The sequence below is a fragment of the Antechinus flavipes genome, chromosome 3, assembly GCF_016432865.1.
Source record: "Antechinus flavipes isolate AdamAnt ecotype Samford, QLD, Australia chromosome 3, AdamAnt_v2, whole genome shotgun sequence".
Taxonomy (NCBI): Eukaryota; Metazoa; Chordata; class Mammalia; order Dasyuromorphia; family Dasyuridae; genus Antechinus; species Antechinus flavipes.
In genome coordinates, this window is record NC_067400.1 from 30,821,854 (window position 1) to 30,844,096 (window position 22,243).

The 22,243-nt window shown below is 37.1% G+C and overlaps 1 protein-coding gene across 1 annotated transcript in view; it reads right to left on the reverse strand.

Annotated features, from left to right (window-relative positions):
- SPATA16 (spermatogenesis associated 16) overlaps positions 1–22,243 on the reverse strand; it is a 296,094-nt gene that overhangs the window by 62,150 nt on the left and 211,701 nt on the right. Inside the window, exon 6 of the mRNA XM_051983185.1 lies at positions 9,789–9,936. Within this exon, the coding sequence (XP_051839145.1) occupies positions 9,789–9,936 (148 nt within the window). The remainder of the gene's footprint in view (positions 1–9,788; positions 9,937–22,243) is intronic.

Below are 22,243 nucleotides of genomic sequence, written 5' to 3' on the forward strand. Positions count from 1 at the left end.
TCTAGCTGTTAAATTAAGCTGTTTAGAACATGGAGCTAATGAAGTTATTATATGTTTGATGTCCCATATGACTCGGTGACTACTGTCTAGACTAAAATTTAGTTCTATTATCTCAGATTATGAATGACTGGTTATTGGTATAGAAGACTTCAAAGATATGAGATTGCATAATTATCTCATCATACTTTTAATGAGATTTAGCACTTTGGCAAACAGATGGTCAAGAAAGCCTGAGTTCAAATTGCATTTCAGACCCTTACAAGTTGCATGACATTGGACAAGTCACTTCAATGCCTTTGAGTAGCAATTACTTATCTGTAAAATGAGGAGATTGTAACTGATGGTCTCTTTTCAATTCTAGATTTATGACCTTCTCAACCATGTTGTCTTAGTTCAAGGTGAAAGTAGGAAAACAAATTAAAGTATAGGACTTAGTTGATGTGATCATAGCATTTAATGATAAAAACAGACAGCGTTTTTATAATCATTTAAGGTTGGCAAAGTACTTTTGCAAATGCAAAAATCTCATTTTATTCTCATGATAATCCTGAGAAGCAGGTGCTATTAGAATCTCCATTTCTATAAGTGAGGAAACTGAGGCAGATAGGAGTTAAATAACATGTCCGGTTACAGAATTTGTAAGTCTCTGAGTCAAGATATGAGCTTAGGTTTTTTTTTTGACTCCAGGTCTAGAGCTCTGTGCTGGAAGTGGCTATTTAAATCATTTAGTCCTAATGTGTAATTTATATAATGAGGAAACTGAAGTCCTGAGAAGACATAAGAATCACCATCATATGTGTAAGAGTAGTAGAGTCAGAATCTATGGTGACTTCTTTTTTCAGTATGATTCTTATGCATGTGGTATGAATCAAAAGACCTGAGTATTATGGATGGAGAGCAGGAAGGTACCTTGATGATCTTCTAGTCCACCAACTCTCATTTTACAGCTTAGGAAATGAGCTCAGAAAGATAATATCACTTGCTCAAGGCCATACAACAAGGAAATGAAAGAACCAATCTTTGGATCCAGGACAGAGCTCTCTGCTTTTAAATATCAGTGAAGTCATTGAATGAGGAGTTTAAAACACAGAGGGGTGCATTGTAGTCTTTCCAAATTCTTAGGAGATTTGGAATGAACTAATCATGGTGAATTTATTCAAAAAGAGGAAAAGGAAACATTTCCTACAGTTATTTTTTTCTTTTTTTTTCATAATAGCTTTTTATTTTTCCAAACACATGCAAAGTTAGCTTTCAACATTAACCTTTGTGAAATCTTGTCCGAATTTTTCTCCTTCCCTTCCTCCTTCCCCCTCCCCTAGATAAAAGCAATCTGATATAGGTTGAACATGTGCAATTCTTCCAAACTTTTTTCATGCTGTGCAAGAAAAATCAGATCAAAAGGAAAAAAAACAAACAAACAAGCAGACAAACAACAAATGTTTTGGGGGCAGCTAGGTGGCACAATGGATAGAGCATCAGCCCTGAAGTCAGGAGGACCTGAGTTCAAATCTGATCTCAGACACTTAGCACTTTCTAGCTGTGTGACCTTGAGAAAGTCACTTAACCCCAGTTGCTTTAGCAAAACAAACAAACAAAAGCCACTATGCTTTGATCCACATTCAGTCTCAACAGTCCTTTTTCTGGATTCAGATGACTCTCCATCACAGTCTACTGGAATTGGCCTGAAACATCTAATTGTTGAAAAGAGCTACATCCATCAGAATTGATCACCACACAATCTTCTTGTTGCTGTGTACAATATTCTCCTCATTTTACTCACTTCACTTAGCATCAGTACAGACCTTTCTGAAATCATCCTGCTGATTGTTTCTTACAGAACAATAATATTCCATAACATTCACATCCCATAACTTACTCAGCCATTCTCCAATTGATGGGCATCCAACTCAATTTCCAGTTTCTTGCCACTACAAAAAAGGCTGCCACAAACATTTTTGTACATGTGGATCCTTTTCCCTTTTTGGGATACAGACTCAGCTTATGGTTATCTTTGAAATAGCCTCTGTTCTGTAGGTTTGAGAGCCTTTATCTTCTTGAGGCAATACTATGTCCTTGCCCTTTGTCCATAACAAAACGATCTGACATTTTGCTTAGAAGCTTCTCTTCTAAGGGTTCCCATTGTTTTGGGGTAGGGGTGAGATGGAAGTGTGCAGACTTTCTCTTCTATTTTTCTGTTCTGCTTCAGAGAGCTTGGCTTACACGTCACTCCTTTTAATGCTAGTACTTTGTCCTTCATCTGTCCTTTTCTGGGTTTTCTGGGTTTTATCTGGTCCTCTTTTAAAATTGCCATTTCCCTCTTCTTGGAAGTTCTCCCCAAGTTCACAACAGCAAGAAACAAGCAACTTTCCCAAGGTTGGTTACCATTCCTGTTCCAATAAAGAACTCTCTTTTCACTTTAAAAGAATAGGCAGCTTGTCCTTGAATCCCACAATTCAAAGTGTTGTTGAGGGAAAAACAAGTTGTGTAAAGAGAATAGCTGGAGAGCAAAACAAATATTCCCCTTGACTTTCATTATAATTTCAGAGATATATTCCTATCAGAACACATATGATTTCTATAAGGAAAGTTATGTTCAATGAAAATAATAACATATTGACTTCTGTGATTCTGAAGCATTTGCCTCATAGCATGGACACTGGAAAGAGCCCTGGCTCTGAAGCTAGAAGTCTTGAGTTCAATTCTTGCCCCTGACCTTATTTTCCATGTGACCTGTAGGAACTTTACTTAATCTTTGGGTTTAAGTGATGGAATGGATTATTGGATCCTTTTTACCTCTAGATCTAGATCCTATGAATCCTATAGAGGTAAAACTCAGCCTCTGGGAATTTAGTTCTTTCTCTCAACCTTTGCAAGAAAACTGGTTGGGCAAATAACTCATATGGCTAATACATATAGGTAATTTAATTAAATTTATCCAATAAACTTATTTAATAAATGCATTCAATAAAACAATTTATTTATCTACATTATTTATTTATATAGTTTAATGAACATAACTTATTTATTGAATTAATTTATTTAATTCAATTAAAATTCACTTGAAATTCTTATGGACTTCATAAGCCTTGATGGTTACCCATCCTTTTGGTGTAGTCGATTAACAAATTTCATTGGCAAGAAGGGGTTAAGTCTTTGTCAGTCTTTTAATGTCCTCCATTAAATGACCCCTTCCAGACTTCTTTTGACAGTGGCCTTCTTGCTGTTATTAGAACCAGACATTCTTAACTCCTAACTCTGGGCATTTTCCTTGGCAAAACCCCACGCCTGAAACTCCTCCTTTTTTGTTTTCCTGGTTTCCTTCAAGTCTCAGCTAAAATCCTCTCTCCTGATTCCCCTTAATTCTAATTCCTTTCCTCTGCTGATTAGCTCCAATTTATCTTGGATTCTTGTTTCTACACATTTGCTTGCTTATTGTCTTCTCCATTAGACCGAACTCCCTGAAAGCAAGGACTTTTGCCTTCCTTGTCTTCCCAGTGCTTATGATGGGTGTTTTGGCCTATAGAAGGGACTTAATATATATTTATTGACTGATTGACTTGAAATCATTTTGCTTCTTAGTGATAACCTAATGCTAATTCTTACCTATTGGCTAATGCTAGTGACATGATGTGTGGTCAGTGGCTTTCTATAGTTAATACCTATAAAAATAGAATTAGCTTCAGAACAACAAGCACAATCAAATGTTTGCAAGTCGCTGAAGAGGGATTGTCTGATATGTCATCAACAATATTGGTAGTGAAACTAATATATATCTAAAAGTTTGATCCAACTTGTGTTCTTTAAATATTACATTTTGCTAATAAATTTGAAGTTTTAGCTATAAGTACAAAAAGTTTTGGGCTAATTAGTTGAGATGTATTTATAAAAGGCTTAATATAGTGCCTGGAACATATAGTCATTTAAACAATACTTGCTGGGTCCTTTTTTCTATCCACAATGCTTAAACAAAGTAGATGAAAAACTTATATTGCTCAGATTAGGACACGCAGCTGGATGAGTAGCCCATAAAGTTAATCAGTAAGTTGATTCTGACAGGTGTTGATGATGGCTAAGGTACTGATCTCATAAGTGGGTACAACGAAGTGACTAGGCTATTCTTTTCAGAAACTGGGCGGTATTTTTGATGACTTCAGTGTGCTTGCAAAATGACAGTTTATTTCTTGAACAATAATGTCCTCTTTCTGATGCTATTTAGAGACAAATCATGAAAAAAAAACATGATCTTAGGAGAATAAAAACTACAAACAACTCCAAACCCCAAGGTTCTGGTAAGCCACATGATGGACATATGTAAGATGTAGCACTACTACACTAACAATGATTTGAGCCATCATGAGCAATAGGGGACATTATTGAATAAGGGTTGTCAGTTACGTAGAGAGATGGACAGCTAAATATGGACAGAGTGCTGATGTTTTTAAAAGAGAAAAAGAAAAAGATGAAGATCTAAGCACATAGGGAAGATAATCTATGTATAACTCATAAAATATAGCTGAAGAATATATGGGATAAGAAGATTTTAAGACAATGGAAAGAAAATACACTTAGGAAATCATATGTCTACCAAAGTACTAACAACTTATATTGGGGAATTTTTTTTTCTTTTGGAAACTCATCCTTTGTATAATTGATACACATTACATAAAGAGTTCAAATGGATCAAATATGGATTACATTACACTAATTCACTTTATGACAATTTTGCTCAAATCCATTTATTTCATGATGTGGAAGGATACTATTTGCTAGACTGTCTATACTCCGTTCCCTTTCAGAGGCTGGTTATAAAGAGGAAAGAGTTTGAACTCAAAAATTCTTGTTTGGGTTATAAAGTATTCCTAATACTTTTCCAGATGGCATTTAGAATGAAGAAATAGAGGGAAGAATACTAATTTTGTAATTTAGATAGCATAAAGATATATTATCTTTACTGGTAAATGATGACTGAAAGCTATCTGTTTAACTGGAAAGTAACTTTTATAGGCCTATTTAAAAACAATATATTCATTCTGTAGAACTATATATTTACTCTTGGGAATTAAATTGGACTGATGAGATAAAGTATTATTTCATCCACCTAAGTGCTGAAGTAATTGATATCTGAACCAGAAAACTTTTTCTATTAAGTATTACTAAGGATTACTGAATGTTTACTTATTCCATAAATAAATCTTGATATTTCCATCAAGAAAAGTCAGCATATGCTTATTAGATTACTTTATTATTATTAAAATACAGCCATGCCTGTAGAAAAAATATGCAGAATTGCATTCTTTTTGCTGGAATATATGAATAAAATCCCAGGCAAAACTTTATAAATGAAAAGAAAGAAATTCTGGTGCTAGGAAATTGTTATTTATTTGATGTACACAGACTACCCAGCATGAATCAAGCTGAGTTTTTCTTTTAACAAGAAAAATGAGTAGCTGCTCTATTTTACAATGAGTACTTTCCCTCCCCAAGCAATATATAGTTTAGCCCTGTGATAACACATTCAGCTCTTATGTGAATTCAGACGTCCGTGGGTCTAATCATGTCCTTTGCTTTCCACCCTTCCTCAAAGAAAAAAAAAACAATTTTACAGAACACAAACAGTAGATTTTGTAAACACTGTTGGCCTGTAAAACATTAGAGATGGACCAAAAGAAGATAGATCCAGGGCTGGAAGGGACTTTAGAAGTCATCCAGCCTAGTTTTCTCATCTTCAGATAAGGAAATTAAGACTTGGTGATATTAAATATTTTAACTAAGGTAACCCAGATGGTAAACAGCATCCAATACTGGCATTTTAAATTATGTTATGATAACAGAAATAATAATGATGAGCATTTATATAGCAGCTAAGTGTTTCTTACCCAATTTGGCATATATTATTTGTAAGGCAAAGTCTTTGAAGAGAAGATAATTTTCAGTCTTAATGCAGCCTTAAGTTTAGCAAGTATGTTTAATAAAATGTATTTTTAGATGGTTGAAAATGGGTGCAATTGGTGAATATTCATTTGGGAAAGGCTAGTGTGGAAGTGAACTGTTCAGGGGAGGGAGCTTTTCAAGGGTACCTCTTCATGGTTTCCCGCCATTACTATTAGTTGCCTCCCTTTCCAAAAGAGAGCAGGACATTTCACCCAGGGGTGAACTATCTGGGTTGAAAGAAGGTGACCTGAGAGTGGGCATTTTTTCCAAGATGCTGAGGCATACTCCCATTGGAGAAGAGGAGGTTATTAAGTATCTCCCTCTCCCTACCTCCTTCCCTCCTTTTTTCTTTCCCCCTCCTTTCTCTCCCCCTCTCCCTCCTTCCCTGCTTCCTCCCTCCCTTGCTCCTTCCCTCCCCCCTCCCCTCTCCCCCATGCATACATGTAACCTCATATGCAGATATATCCATCTTTAGGCATTCATGTCTGAGTGCAATGAAGGAGATTGTTTTTATGTAGATCTAGTGTTTTGAAGGTGTTTGAGAGAATAATAAAATGGAAATTTGCAAATCACAGGCCAATGGAATATGGCACTAGATTTGGAATCAGGAGGACCAGGCTCCAATTCTACCACTCATACTAGTCATGTGGCTACAGGAAAGCCATTTAAACCCTCCCCAGCCTCAGTTTTCTCATCTGCAAAATGAGGATAATAATAGCACCTACCTCATAGAGTCATTGTGAGGATCAAATAAGATAATGTACATCAAGCACTATATAAATGTTGGATATTATTAAGGTACAATTTTTTGGTGTTTCTGTTTTCTCATTCATAGGATGAAGGTGGATGTCGACTTGATGGCTTCTAGGATCTCTTTCATCCCATTATCCTATGAAAATTTTATAATGTATTATGACTTCATCCTCAAAAGGACATTAGGCACCTGCTTTGTGCCAGGCCCATGGCTAGGCATGGAGATAAAAAAGATGATACTGTGATAATAAAAGCTTACATTTTATAGGGAGAGAAGACATAGACATTGGATTTCATTTGTGAAAGGAGTTTCCATCAGAAAACTCTGCATTGATGAACGCATCTTGGCTCTGTTCTGCAAGATAGCTAGTCGTGGAGAGTTTCTGCGGGGCACAGAGAGGTTGTGAACTCCCACAGGGGAACACAGAGGCAGGCCTTGAACTCAGGTTTTTCTGACTAAAGGCCAGTTGCCTCTATGCTCTGCTAACGTTCATATACAAAATCAGAATAGAAAAAAAAAGGATTTCCAAGCTTTGATAGAAAACAGGAATACTTTTATGTATAGATCCTATAAAGAATTATGTATTCTGGGGCAGCTAGATGCAGTGGAAAGAGCACCAGCCCTGAAGTCAGGAGACCTGAGTTCAAATTTGACCTCAGATACTTATTACTTCCTACTTATGTGACTCTGGGTAACTCAACCCCAATTGCCTCAGCAAAACAAATAAACAAACAAAAAAACCTTATGTATTTGCTATCTGAAAACAGAATTAAGTTGGGAGAGACTCATCACCATGATGTTAGACACAAGGTTGTCAATATTTTGGCCACAGTGATTTGCCACTTAGCTGAGTAAGGCATGGAGAACTTGTGGTCTGCTTTGGTGAAGAGATTAGTCACACAACTGAAATCATGGCTCATGGAACCTTAGAGTTGGATGAGACATTTAGGAATTACTTATTCTGGGGGTAGTTAACTTAAGTCCATTAAAAAAACTGTTAACTGAATTTCAGTATAATGGCTTACTGGCTAATCTTATGTATTTTATTTTATACATTTAAGGGAAAGGAAAGGAAGAGAATAAGCATTTATATCATCCTACTGTATGCCAAAAACTGTACTAGATACTCTTAATGATGCTCTTTTTAATTCTCACAACCGTCCTGTGAGGAAGGGACTGTTATTATTCCCATTTTACAGATAAGGAAACTTAGGCCAAGAGGCTTGTCCAATTATCAGCTTCTCAGTGTTTAAGCTAGATTTGAACTGAGGCTTCCTAATTCTAGTCTCAGAGTTCTCTCTCCTGCTCCACCAGATGGCCTCTTGTAGCAAAGGTCATCAGACTGGCAAAAGCATCCATGACAAAAAAAAAAAAAAAAAAGGATCAAAAACTGAACTGGTGACATACCCCATCTTCCTCAGTTTGCAAATGATGGGAAGTAGAGTATAGAGAGATGAATCAATCACAGGGGAACAAACTTTTATTAAGCACCTACTATGTGCTGGGCACTGTGCCAAATACTATACATATATTATCTCATTTGATCCTCACAATAAGCGTGGGAGGTAAGTGCTATTATAATCATTTCCATATTACAGATGAGGAAACTGAGGCAAACAGAGATGAAGTCACTTGTGCAGCTCACTCAGCTAGTAAGTGCCCGAGACTGAATTTGAACTCAGCCCTTTTTGACTCTAAGTCTGGAGTGCTGTCCAACTAGCTCCAAGATCATCTCCTGATTTGATCCGATCACTGGCCAGATGGTTCTGCAGGGGAAAGTGAGGCTGGTAACTTTGCACAGCACCCCTCACTTTAATCCAATTCACTCACATGTCATGACATCCCTCCTTGATGTCAAGTGTGGTAGTTACATGTCAAGCATTTATTAAGCACCCACTAAGCTCCAGGTGCTGTGCTTGGTTCTGTTGATACAAAGACAGAAATGGATCCATTCTACCTTCAAGGTACTTACATTCTATTAGGGGGTGACTTGCCTAAGAATACACAGATAATCAGGGTCAGAGGTGGGGTTAGAACTCAGCTCTTTGGACTTCCAAGTGCCAACCCTTTCTCACAAAACCCTGTCTTAATCTTCCGAGATCTGGAAGAAATATAAAATGCCCAAACTGTATGATTGTTTGTACAACCGAGAAATCTGAGTTGGTCATCTGACCGTTTACTTATTCTTAACTAGGGCTCAAGATAACCAGATGAGAGACAACTGTCCCACAGGCAAAGGGTCTGCTCTCCCTTATTCTCCCCAGCCAGACACTCTTCCTGCAGGTCCCCTGAGATTTATGATTCATTATCATATGTTGGTTTTATTTGATAAACCTTAAGCACCTTGTTGAGAGAACAGTCGATTAAAATCAAGAGTTTGATCTGAAAGGTTTCTTGGCAAACTGGTCCCAACCTTTCTTCTGTCTGACATGAGTTATCTTTTTGTCCAAGTGAGGGTCTCGATAAAAGGCAGTGTTTGGAAAATGCCAGCAAGTGATCCTTATAAAGCTGTGGCCTTAGGGCACTGGCTGGTTGATAACACTCACTCACTACTGTTGCTTCAAGGATGATAGGATTTCATCAAGGTGATATGGTGGATAGATGTCTGAGAGAGGATGCACCTTGACAAAAGTCCCAGGGGCACGACAGCAAGTCTAAGAGCTGTAATTCAAATCCAGATCTAATGACTCCAAAGCAAGTATACACTTTCCAGGCTTTCATGGGCCTTTTCCCATAAGCATGACAATGAGGAACATTGAGATAACCTTCTTGGTTATCTGGGGCCTCTTGGAACCCTATTTGGTAGAAGACAGGAATATCTTTGCATATAGAGCCTGTGAAGAATTGTGTATTTGCCACAGAGGACATCAGCAAGTGTAGAGAGAAGTGGAAACAGAAACCAAGAGAGAATAGTCGAAAAGGTCCAAAGAGAAACTGGAAGGACAGACAATACTAAATCAAAATCTAAAAGAATATCTTATCATGAACCATAAAGCTTCATTCTCATTATACACTTAAACATAACTCTATTATTTAATTAAATATCATGATAAAAACTGAGTTAAGTATAACCATAAATGAATCGAAGGATATTGGTTGTTACCTGTGTACATATACTCCACATATGCGGGGTGCGTTTTTGTGAAAACCTCCTTCACTTTCTCGATTTTGTCAGGCCTTACTTTTGTTGCAAACGGCGTGTACATGACCGAGAAGGATTCTGCTCTGGTGAGGGCTTCTTCGATCATTGCCTGAAAGGGAAGCAGAGACATGTGCAGAATGAATAAAAACATACCTACTTTTAAGAAGGCAAGAATATAATTACCTTCATGGTTGACTTAAAAAAATAAATGTATCACATTGCAAAGATAACATATTTGGGTCTTGAATATTAATTAGGGAGAAATTCTAATTAGTTTTGGAAAATATAGTTTCATGTTCAGACAGCCAATTAAGTGGAGAAAAAAAAATGTAAGCCAACTTTCTCTAAACTGAGTTCAGATTACAGTACAAATCAAAATGTATTCTACTTTATCTTCCAAGATACCATCTTTTTACTCGAGTTTTTTCCCCCTAATTCTTAAGTATAGTACTGAAATTTGCTACTCAGGCAGTCTCTAATCAGGAATTAGGGAAGTGATCTTCAAATGTGAATTCAGATGATTGGTTGCAAACATTTTGACCATGAATCGGGGTGATTAACATTACTACCTCATGTATATTTGTGGGAAAACAATGCTTTTTTTTTTTCTGTTCTTCTTTTTAAGTCACAAGAAACAAAGTTAATGTTTTTGTTCTGAAGCTAGAATCAAGAAAGCCTGATTTAAATGCTATCCCCTAACACTTAACAGCTGTGATATGTTCTTATTTGTAATACAGGTGTGGCAATGATCCTTCAACCATCTACCTCATGAAGTTTTTGTGAAGTTCTAAAGACATGATGCTTGTGCTTGCTCTCTAAGCCTTAAAACAATTATCACTGCTATTGCTGTTATTATTTTATTATTATGGTATAGTAGATAGAGAGTTCTTGGAATTAGGAAGCCTGGATTTAAATCCTGCCCCTGAATTTATAGTTAATTCTAATCCCAAACCTTTCAATACTCAAGCAACTCTGCAAGGCAAGAATAGTTGTAAATCTGCTTCTTTGGATGGACTTTTTTCACAGGAGTTTTCCATATACTATACCAATGAAACCCCTTAAGAGTTTTTTCCTATGTAATAATCGCCCCAATGATTACAGAGCCATTCACCATTACCCTGGGCTTCTAGGTTATGTAAGGCTATTACTATATGATGATAGATTGAAAAGAAGATGGCTCAGAATCTTAAAAAGGGAATTTGTATCTTTTCCCTGCATTCAAAGTCTCCAAGAGGGCCAGAAAGCAGCAATGTCCATAGTCATTTCTCATTATAGAAACTGGTGTAAAAGGACATTGCCAAAATCCATCTCATTTCCGTACCCAACAATTGTGATTGACAATAATCAATAAAGAAAAAGAGCAATTTGAATGTTCAAGTGAGGAAGAAGGCATGCAATAGAACCAACATCAAATAACGTTATTACAAGTGCATTTGTTCATAAACAAGCTTCCGGTGGAAATAAAAAACAAAACCTTGATAATAGAGAGCCATTTTTATTCCATTGTTAGGTAAAACCTACTATTTTTCCATGATAACAACTGGCCCCAGACATGTTTGCTTTCCTGTAAATTAACAGTATGAACAGGAAGTTATTTTGAACATTGGGGTGGATCTCTTCCTAAGAATGGCACAAGGAAATGAATGGTGAGAGGGCAGATAGATGGTCCATTGGATTGAACATCAAATTCACTAAGACCTGAGTTTAAATTCAATCTCACCCACTAGTTTTGTGACACCAGTAAATGCCGTGCAAAAAAAACCCCCAAGAAACAAACAAACAAAAAAAAAAAAAAACTGAGTGACCCAGCAAATTTCTGTGTAAAAGTAAAATCTGTTACTGGGGAAGGGGTCTTTCTTCTAAATCACTGCTGTCTAAACTGAAAGAAGTAAAAATCAACCCGATGAAGAGAAAGAAAATGTGGATGGTTAGGCAAACTGGATTGCCCAGGTCTGAGGATTCCAGCCAGAACCACCTGCATAGGACCTAAGACCTGGTTTAAGAAGCTGGGGACATTTTGAAGATCCTGAAAGATTGGAATTGAGGAAGCCAAACTGGGCAACATAGGGCCCCAGGTGAGAAGGCTGAGTCACAGGGGCTGACCACTGCTCCATCTTTTAGCTAGCTAAGGTAAAGAGGGCAGAGGTGGCCTCCTAGCTAGAGTTTGGATATATAGAAAGGAAGGGGACCAGATGGGAAGCAGCAGCTGGAAAAAGATAAGGCTTACAAAAATGGAGGAAGATTATACATAATATTTTGTGATTTGATAAAAAGAGATCTACTGTGGAGTTTTCTTTTCTTTTGACATCTGTAAGAGCTACTTAGAGTCTGTGGGGCATTGATTAAGTGTTACATTAGAAAGTATTAGAAATACTTAATACACAGTAAAGGCCAGTTACACAATATGGCACCATTTCTTTCTGGAGATTCTTGGAGCTTAACTTTCTTTCTTTCTTTCTTTCTTTCTTTTTTTTTTTTTTTAATAACTTTTTATTGACAGAACCCATGTCAGGGTAATTTTTTACAGCATTATCCCTTGCACTCACTTCTGTTCTGATTTTTCCCCTCCCTCCCTCCACCTCCTCCCCCCGATGGCAGGAGCTTAACTTTCAAATGTTGCTTCTATGACCTTTTTTCCCCACTTCTGAGTCAAATGGGGTTAAATGACTTGCCTAGGGTCACACAGTTGGACGTGACCAGATTTGAACTCACGTCCTCTTGACTTCAAGTGTGGTGCCCTATCCTCTGTACTACCTAGGTGTTCCTTCATGACCTTTTTGAATGATTTTAAGTTAGCTCTTGGAGAGCACTGAACTTCCTCACTGTAAGGATCACTGGGTCATTTTTTCCCCTACTAAACTATAAGTGAAGTTGCTCATGATGGGGATGTTTTATTAGAATCATGGCAGGATATGGCTGCTGTGGTTTTGATACCAAGGTGTTGGAGACTCCCATTTGTCACAGTAATAGCTTGTGACTCGAAGTCTGGCCTTAGGTTTTTGAAAGTTGAAAAAAAGGAATTGAACCCTGATATTGTGAAAATGAAAGTGAAGAGTATATATACTCATATATTTTTTTCTGACAAGAAAAGCAGGTCTTTGAAGGCTTTGGGCAATAATGGATCCTCAGAAATAAAAATAGAATAAATTTCAGTTCAATTTACTTCTTATTTATTGTCCATTAAACAGTCCCCTTGAATTTGGATATATAGAGAGGAAGAGGACCAGATGGGGAGCAGCAGCTGGAAAAAGACAAGGTTTACAAAATGGAGGAAGATGATAAGTAATGTTTTGTGATTTGATAACAAGAAATCTGTGGGGTTCTCCCTTCTTTTGACATCTGTAATAGCTGCTTAGAGCCTGTGGGAACGTGAAGTGGTCCATTAGAAAGCTTAGACATCACTCAGTATGGTAACAGGCCAATTTATTTGTTGATTCGATTAATTTTGGATTTCTTAATTTTGCATTATTTCTAAATTTGCATATTCTCTCTTCTTTGGTAAATAAATAAATATTAGAGAAATGCACTCTTCTGGACTAGAGAATAAACTATTTGGTGAGCAGCTGGAAGGAGTAGGAATAGCTCTAATTAAGAGAGGAGAAGATATAGCCAACCAAGTATTTCAAGGGATGTCAGGTAAAGAAAGGCAGAATTAAAAGCAATTGTTAAAAGCAGCAGAGAGACAGCTTTAAGCTTGACTTTTGCCAATTGGCAAAATTTGCAAAAATTGCAAAAAAAAATTTGGCAAAAAAAAAAATAATCCCATCCTAAAAAGTGGGATGGGCTGACATGAGTTGTAGTTCCCCAAAATGGGAGCTCTTCTAGTAGAGATTAGATGATTACTTACTGGATGTGTTGTGGAGAGTATGAGTTGGGACAGATGACCTTTCAACTCTATAATTTTGAGAATAAAATTTGGGATGCTAGGAAAGGGCACCCACATCTTACAGCAGAAGCAATGGATGGGATAGGTAAATAGAGCTTGGGTGTATGTAAAGGAATTGGTTGACTCCAGAACTTCCATAAGGTTGATTAAGTACAGTTAGGATTTAATAATCAGAGAAGTAGAGGAAGTTGAGAAATATAGGCTCCCTAAGGTCCAAAGGCAAGTTCCTTGAACTGGGTCTGAGAAGAGGAGCTAGTGCATCAGGAAGCTGATGGCAAGTCAACAAAGATGAATATGAGTTCATTCTTTATAGTGACACCTTTGTCCCAAGTGTTCCATTTTCTCCTTAAAAGTTATATATTTGCTAACCCACAGACTATTTGATGGATGCTCTAGTGACCGTGGAAGTCCAACCCAGTTGTTGATTTGGTTGTCTGAAGTAAAGGAAAAAAAAAAACTCTTTGCTTTGGAATAATTGTGGAGAGACGATCCAGCCTGAATCTTTAGATAAAAGAAATGCAATTTAATTGTTTTCAAGTGGATATGGTGGCTCAAACTAGACCAATATTGTTGCCCAGTAGAGAGGTCCTTAGAGCACCTGCTCCAATGATAGTGAAGAATGTTTTACAATTTGAATCTCAAATACAAATTAAATGAATGCTTTGAAAATGTTCAAGTATGCTTGAAAACAGCTTATTTTCATAAGTAGTCGAAACATTCTTCTTGTATCCTTGCAAATACTATTGAGGGGGAGGGAAGTATGTTAATATTATCTATGAAGAAATATTAACAAGTTTAGAGTAGTAGGCTCATCACTAAGTTGACCATAGAATAATGAAATATTAGTTACAGCAACTCCTGAAAGTAATTTATTAAAACTGTAGAAGGGGACTTACAATTTATGGCTACTGGGGATAAAGGAAGGCAGCATGCACATGAACAAAGTGTCAAGTCCTTGAAGTGATAAAGATCCCATAGTGACCAGAAGGAGATATTATCCCTATTTTACAGATGAAGAAACTGAGGTTGAGTGAGTGATTTGGTCCAAGGACATATAGCTACTTTCTGATTTTGAATTTGAACTCAGGTCTTCCTGAGTCTAGGTGGAGCATTTTAGACATCTGGCAATCAATACTACTACTACTGCTACTGCTACTTATACTGCTACTGTTACTGCTACTGCTACTACTGCAACTGCTGCTGCTGCTAATACTACTATTGCTACTGTTACTATTACTGCTACTGTTGCTATGGCTGTGACTACCACTGATGCTACTATTACAATTACTGCTGCTGCTGCTAGTACAATTACAGTTGCTGTTGCTGCTACTATTCTTACAGCCCCTACTATTACTACTGTTGCTGCAATATTACAATTACTATTGTTGCTGCTACTATTGTTACAGTTATTACTACTACTACTACTATTGCTACTGTTACTACTACTGCTACTGTTGCTATGGCTGTGACTACCACTGATGCTACTATTACAATCACTGCTGCTGCTGCTAGTACAATTACAGTTGCTGTTGCTGTTACTATTCTTACAGCCACTACTATTACTACTGCTGCTGCAATATTACAATTACTATTGTTGCTGCTACTATTGTTACAATTATTACTACTACTACTATTGCTACTGTTATTATTACTGCTACTGCTGCTGCTGCTACTACTACCACTGGTGTTGCTACTACAATTACTGCTTTTACTACTATTACTACTGCTGCTTCATCTACTATTATTGCTACTGCTTCCATCACTATGACATGATTACTGTTGCTACTATTGCACTTTCTACTGCTAACTAAACAAAATTCAATGCAACGCGAAACCAGTGAGCACATTTTCTAAATATATGTAGTCTGGATTAAGAGAGTTTTAAATATTTCATAGACATTCACAAAATCTTAGAATTTAAACAAGACAGGGGATAGCATTCCTAAGGCCCAAGGGTTCAAAGTTTGCCGATTTCTCAGCAGTCGTTTAATCACAGAATCATAGATTTAAAGCTCAAAGCTACATCATGCCAATGAGTTGTTTAACCTCCTAATTTTATAAATAAAGACCAGAGAGATCATATTTTTTGCCCAACATCATCAATCCAGTACATGTTAAACCTATCATTAAGGATTTATCTAAGTCCACCAAGCTGGATAAATGGTTGGAGTCCAGGCTCTGGACTTTTTGTTTATGAACCAATATAATTGATACTTTTAAGCAGTCAATGAAGTTCCAGAAGGGGAAGGAAATAGAAGTTTCTGACTTGGAATGAAGGCTTACACTAGTTCCTAGCAAGGTCATCTCTATGCAAAACTAAATAAGTAAAGTTGGGCACTGGTGCCCAACATCTTCTTCTGGGAATCACAGGTTACTTTCTGCATGCCCCTCCCTTCTCTTCGTGTCCCTATACTTTCAATGAATCCCTGGATGGGCTTATCTTTCCAGGGCATTGTCCATATTCTTGAGCTTTACCTTTTCTCCTCCCCAAATCTTCCCATCACAATCAATCTAAACTCTGTTCTTGGGTCTTATTTGCTCTGCTTTCTAAGGTGAAAACTGTCTGTACAATAGACAAGCTAAACCAATGTCCTAGTAGGTGGTCATAGCTTGAATGAAAAACAATTTATGAAGTACTTATTGTACTAAGATCTGGGGATGCCCACATTCAAGTGACACTGTATCTGCCCTCAAGGAGCTTACATTCTACCAGGGAAATGGTTTTGGGGTGAAAGGGGAAAGAGAACATGGGAGGCAATAGGCAAGCTTTGGAAATGACTGGAAATTGGTCTGATTATGAGGAAGTTCCATCAGTTTCTTGAGTACTACAGAGGAAGGCATTATTCCATGCAGATAGCATGGTTTAATTTTAACAGGGGCCTTTAAAAATCATAATGTCTTAGATTAAAGGAAAGACTCTAGTGGTGGGCATTTTAAGCAGCATAGTAGGCTTGTAGGGCAATCTTTTACTACTCCTCAAACCTCATTTCAAGAGTAGCTTCCAGTTCTGCCCATGCCCAGACCTGGCTCTATCAGCATCATTAATAGGAATTGAATACTAATGGAATCTAAGAACTAGTTCGTAGGAATTAAAAATCTAAGTAATTGGGGACATGTAAGCGTTTTCAATGGGACAAATGCTTAGGTGTGGCCGGGCCCACAATGAACCACTGAATTGGTCAGAGAAGAGAGGGAGGGATGAGTAGGGTGAATGAGAATGGTCATTGAACCAGGGAGAGAGAGGACAAATGAAGGGACCAAAGGCATTAAGCTCAGGGAGAAGATGGTGAATCAGACTTCACATGACCCTAGAATCTTTTTAGTTTTATTCTGTTATGTGTTATCTGTCCTGTTTTATCTCTTCTCTTCTCTTTTCTATATATATATATATGTATATATATATATATATATATATACACACACACACACATACACACACACACGTGTATCTGTGTGGTGTGTGTGTGTGTGTGTGTGTGTGTGTGTGTGTGTATGTAAATTAGCCTGAAGATCCCTTTACTGGGAATTTTTGAGCTTTTTATATGTCATGTCTTCCTACTAGCCTGTCTCGAGGCTAGGAGATTTGTTCCCTGGCAGCACCTACCATGGCATTGTGCATTCAGCAGGTGCTTTATAAGTATGGAATATTTTTTGTTGAATGCTTTTCATCATCAATAATAATAACTATCACTCACATTTATATAGTGATTTAAGGTTTCTGAAGAGCTTTATAAATATTAATTCACTTTATCCTCAAAATAATTCAGGAAGACAGGTACTAGCATTTCTCCACTTTACAAATAAGGCCCAGAAAGTAAGTAAAATGAGGGAGTGGACATTTAAGTTCTCCTCTGGCTTAAAACCATTATGCTATGTAGGTAATGAAGATGGCATCCAAAGGGAGATCATCCCACGTACCCAGATACATTGAGTTTCTGCCAAGTTTTTGGATCTCAGTGGAATAGACTGCCATGGGGACTAGTGAGCTTCCTCATAATGGAGTTCTTCCAACAATGGCTGCTATGGGTGATCACATGTTGATGTTCCTGTAGAAACAATACTTCTTGGATGGAATGTTCCCAGCCATACCTTCCACCTCTGAAGCTCTGGGATTCTGATTCTTAGATTTAAACCACACTGTAGTTCTTTGTTCTACTTGGAATTTTAGAGGTGGGGGTACACAAACTCAGATTATTGAGCCTAATTGCCTCATTTTATACATGAGGGAATTAAGGTCCCTCATATATTCATATATATACTTAATAAAATATAAGTACTCAATATTTTGAAGCAGCTAGCTGGTGTTGTAAATAGAGTGCCCAAATTTACTTAGGAAGTTGGTAATGAGTTCAGTCATATCTTTATGAACTCATTTAGGTTTTTTTTTTTTTTTTTTGGCAGAGATACTGGTGTGGTTGGTCATTTCCTTCTCTAGTTCCTTTTACAGATGAGGAAACTGTAGCAAACAGAGTGAAATGACATAGTTAGTAAATGTATGAGGTCAGATTTGAGCTCAGGAAGATGAGTCTTTCTGAATCCGAGACTGGAACTTTATCTACTATAATACTACTGAGCTGCTGAAGGTAGGAGACCTGAGTCAAATCCAGCCTCACACACTTAGTTTCTGTATGAACCTGAAACAAATCATTTTATCTTTCTGCCTCAGTTTCTTCATCTGTAAATAATAATAATAATAATAATAATAATGATAGCATCTACCTCCCAGAATTGTTGTTAAGGTAAAATGAAATAGTATTTTATAGAATATTTTGTAAACCTTAAAGTGCTGTTTATTATTAATAATTATTATTGTTTTAACTGCTATTTAAAGCTGAGGTTTCATGAAAAATAAAAGAAATGCAAATGAAGAACTGGGATATCCTTTGATGTTCTGATAGCCTAATAGAGTCATATCTAAGATTTGTGTATTATACTTAACAAGTGTAGGAAAAAAAACTGTTTAAGAGAATTCATTATTGGAGACATTTAAAAAATTCATAATAGTTTCTTCAAAATGAAAAATGCAACTTTTGCTGTGATATTCTTTAACTGTAGCTCCTGCAAGTTAGTTAATTTGGAAAATGTAATTATCTTGACATCTCAAATTAACCCCAAAGACAAAAGTCTTTGGGGGCTTTATCAGGTGGTGGTATATATTCATTCATTTCCCCCCCCCCCTCTCTGTCTGTCTCTCTACCTCCCTTCCTCCCTCCTTCCCTCCCTCCCTCCCTTCTTTCTGTGTGTCTATCTGTCTTTCTGTTTGTCTCTCTTCATTTGTCTCTTTCTCTGTGTTTATCTCTATCTCTGTATTTCTCTCTGACTCTGGTCTCATTCTGTGTTTGTCTCTTTCTCTGTCTGTCTGTGTCCCCTCCCCCTGTGTCTGCCTGTCTTTGTCTCTGTCTCTGATTATCTGTCTCTGTCTTTGTGTGTTTGTCTCTCTGTCTCTATTTCTATCTCTGACTCTTGTTTGTCTGGCTCTTTCTCCTTTCCACAATAGCTGGTATGACTCTTTATTGATGATTTCTGTTAATGTAACAGTATGTCAGAGTAACAGATGTATGAGGCAACTGTTAGCTCTTCTCTTGCCCATTACTGTTTTTATGTTGAAATGTTTCCTTCCAGAAATACGGGCATCCTGCTGAATAGCCTGTACTCCATGTCTGGCGTTTTTCTAACGTAAGGGAATATCTGGCAGTTTTGCCATTAAGTCTGTCTGCCCAATGATGTGAAAGTTACAAATGTCTTTGGGCAGTTGGAATCATCTGATGTTATTTTTATTTTATTTTTCTGGAAAGGACCAAAAGATGTCTGAACACATCCTTTTTATCAAGGAGAATAGCACTGCTTCCTGCACTGAGCTCCTCTCTAGCTCTCTGTCTTGTGTCTCCTAGTTTTCCTTGTTTGGAGCAGGCAATATCCAGGACCAAGTGATCTGTAGTCTTACCTGCCTAAGTCTCACTTGGGACCTGGGCAAGATGTGCACTATGTTCTTTTTGAGAATAACAACAAGATAAACTGAATTTGACAAGATTGAGAGAATGGGGGTGGTGGTGGCACATGTGAAGCACAGAAGTCCAGCAATGGGCCTCCAAGGTGGCTTGGGACTTAAGTCCTTTTGTTGTACAGAGAATTTCCAGGTAAAGAGACTGCTCTCTACTAGCAGAGATTGATACCCAGTTCTGCCACTTACCAGCTTGGGGAGTTAGCTGGGGCTCTGAGAGTAAGGTTCTGACACAGCTGTGTCAGAAAAGGGATTACATACAAGGAGGAGTCCTGAGTACCGATGTGCTTAATTAAGATCATAGACTGCGAGCTAGAAGAGACCTTAGAAGTCATTGAATTTCCAAGCCCCTTATTTTTATAGGAAAGCCATATAGAGATTAAGTGACTTGCCGGAATCCCACAGCTAGTCACTATAAGTGGTAGGATTTGAATCTGGGTCATTTAAACTCCACATCCAGGGCCCTATCAACTAACTATCTCTTTTTCCATCTGCTATCACTCTTCTCTAAAGTACTTTGTTAATGTACAAATGCTATCTGATCCAACCCCATGGTTTTACAGAAGAGTGAAATTTAGAATTGCACAGCTAGTGAGTATGTGAGGCTACATTTACACTCAGGAAGCTGAACCTTCCTGACTCCAGGTTCCCTGCACACCTGTGCACCATGGCACCATCTAGCTGCCCCTTAAATCCCTTGCCTCCCATATACCTAAGTACACTTCCCCCTACCAAGGGACAGGCAAGAGAAAATTGAGATCTGTTCTCATTACCTCACAAATAAGAATAATTCAACCCAATACTCAACTTGCTTTCAAAGTTCATAAGACACTTGTGTAAAACTGTTTTTAAAAAATAACAGAAATTTACTTTTTCCTCCCACTTTCTACCCCATTGAAGCAAAAGAGAAAATAAAATAAAATTCTTTTAAACAAGTATGCATAGTCAAGTAGCTAGTACAAATACAAATAAATCTATTTCTGTTTCTCCCTCTATCTCTCTAATCTGCCTTTCTATTCATCTCTCTCTAATTATCTATCCACCCAATCATCTCATCCATCTATATATTTTACTTATCTGTCCATCCATCCATCCATCCATACATACATATATCTAATATTTTTCTCCTTCCTTCCTTCCTTCCTTCCTTCCTTCCTTCCTTCCTTCCTTCCTTCCTTCCTTCCTTCTTCCTTCCTTCCTTCCTTCCTTCCTTCCTTCCTTCCTTCCATCTCTGTATCTCTCTCTCTTCCTTCCTTCCTTCCTCCTTCTCTCCCTCCCTTCCTCCCCCCCTCTTTCTATTTATCTATTTCTGTGCCCCTTCTGTCCGGAGTTTCATCATTAATCCTATGGATCATGAAAGATCAATATGTCTTATAGCTTTCAAAGACGTTAGTATTTACAGTGCTGTTGTTTTGTATAAATCACTCTCCTGGTTCTGGTCAATTCATTCTTCATCTGTTTATGAAAGTCTTCAAAACTGCTTATTTTTCTAATGTTATAGCACAATTTTTTCTTCTGTTCTGCTCACTTCTTTCTGTATAGGTTCATATACATCTTCTTAAATCTTTCTGAAAGCATCTACAGCAAAAGTATTCAATCACACGTATAGATTAAAAGTTATTTGGCCATTTCTCAATGGAGGAGCATCTCTTTATTTTCCAGAGTTTTTTCTTGCCATCACAAAAAGAGCTACCATAAATATTTTGGTACATATAGACTCTTATTTCTTTGATCACTTTTGGGTTTAGGTCCCAAAGTGGTAGATCCAAGGTTACGTATTGTTAATTAAATTTTTGCATATGATATCAAATTGCTTTCCAGAATGGTTATATCCATTTATAGGTTCATCAATAGTGCATCAATATATCTGCTTCCTCACATTTATCATTTTTGCCACTCTCACAAGTATGAGGTAGAATCTCAGAATTGCTTTAATTTGTCTATCTCTAATAAGTAGTAATTTAGAGGATTTTTTTTCCATGTCTGTAAATAGCCTGAGTTTCTGAAAACTGCCTGTCCCTTAGATTATGTATTAGTTGAAGAATAGCTCCTATTCTTCAAAATTTGAATTAGTTCTTTTTCTATCTTGGAAAGAGACTTTTATCAGAGAAACTTTGCCACAGATTTTTTTTCTTCAGGTAACTGTTTACTTTTAAAATTTGGTTTTATGGGATTTTTTTGCAAAACCTTTTAAATTCTATATAATAAAATCATTATATTTTATCTTATGTGATTCATTCCTTGTTTGAACTTTTCTAAAATATACAGATCTGCAAGATAATTTCCCCCATGTTTCTCTAATTTGTTTCTGATGTGATCTTTAATCTTTATGTCAAGTACCGTAACTGAGCTTATCTTGGTTTAAGATATGAGGTGTTGGCTTAAATCTAATTTCTTTTATAGTGCTGACCAATTTTCCCAGCAGTTTTTGTCAAATAGTGAATCATTATTCCAATAGCTGAGATCTTTGTGTTTATCAAATCCTAGGGTACTAGATGTTTTTTTCTTCTGCATGTTGTGTACCTAATC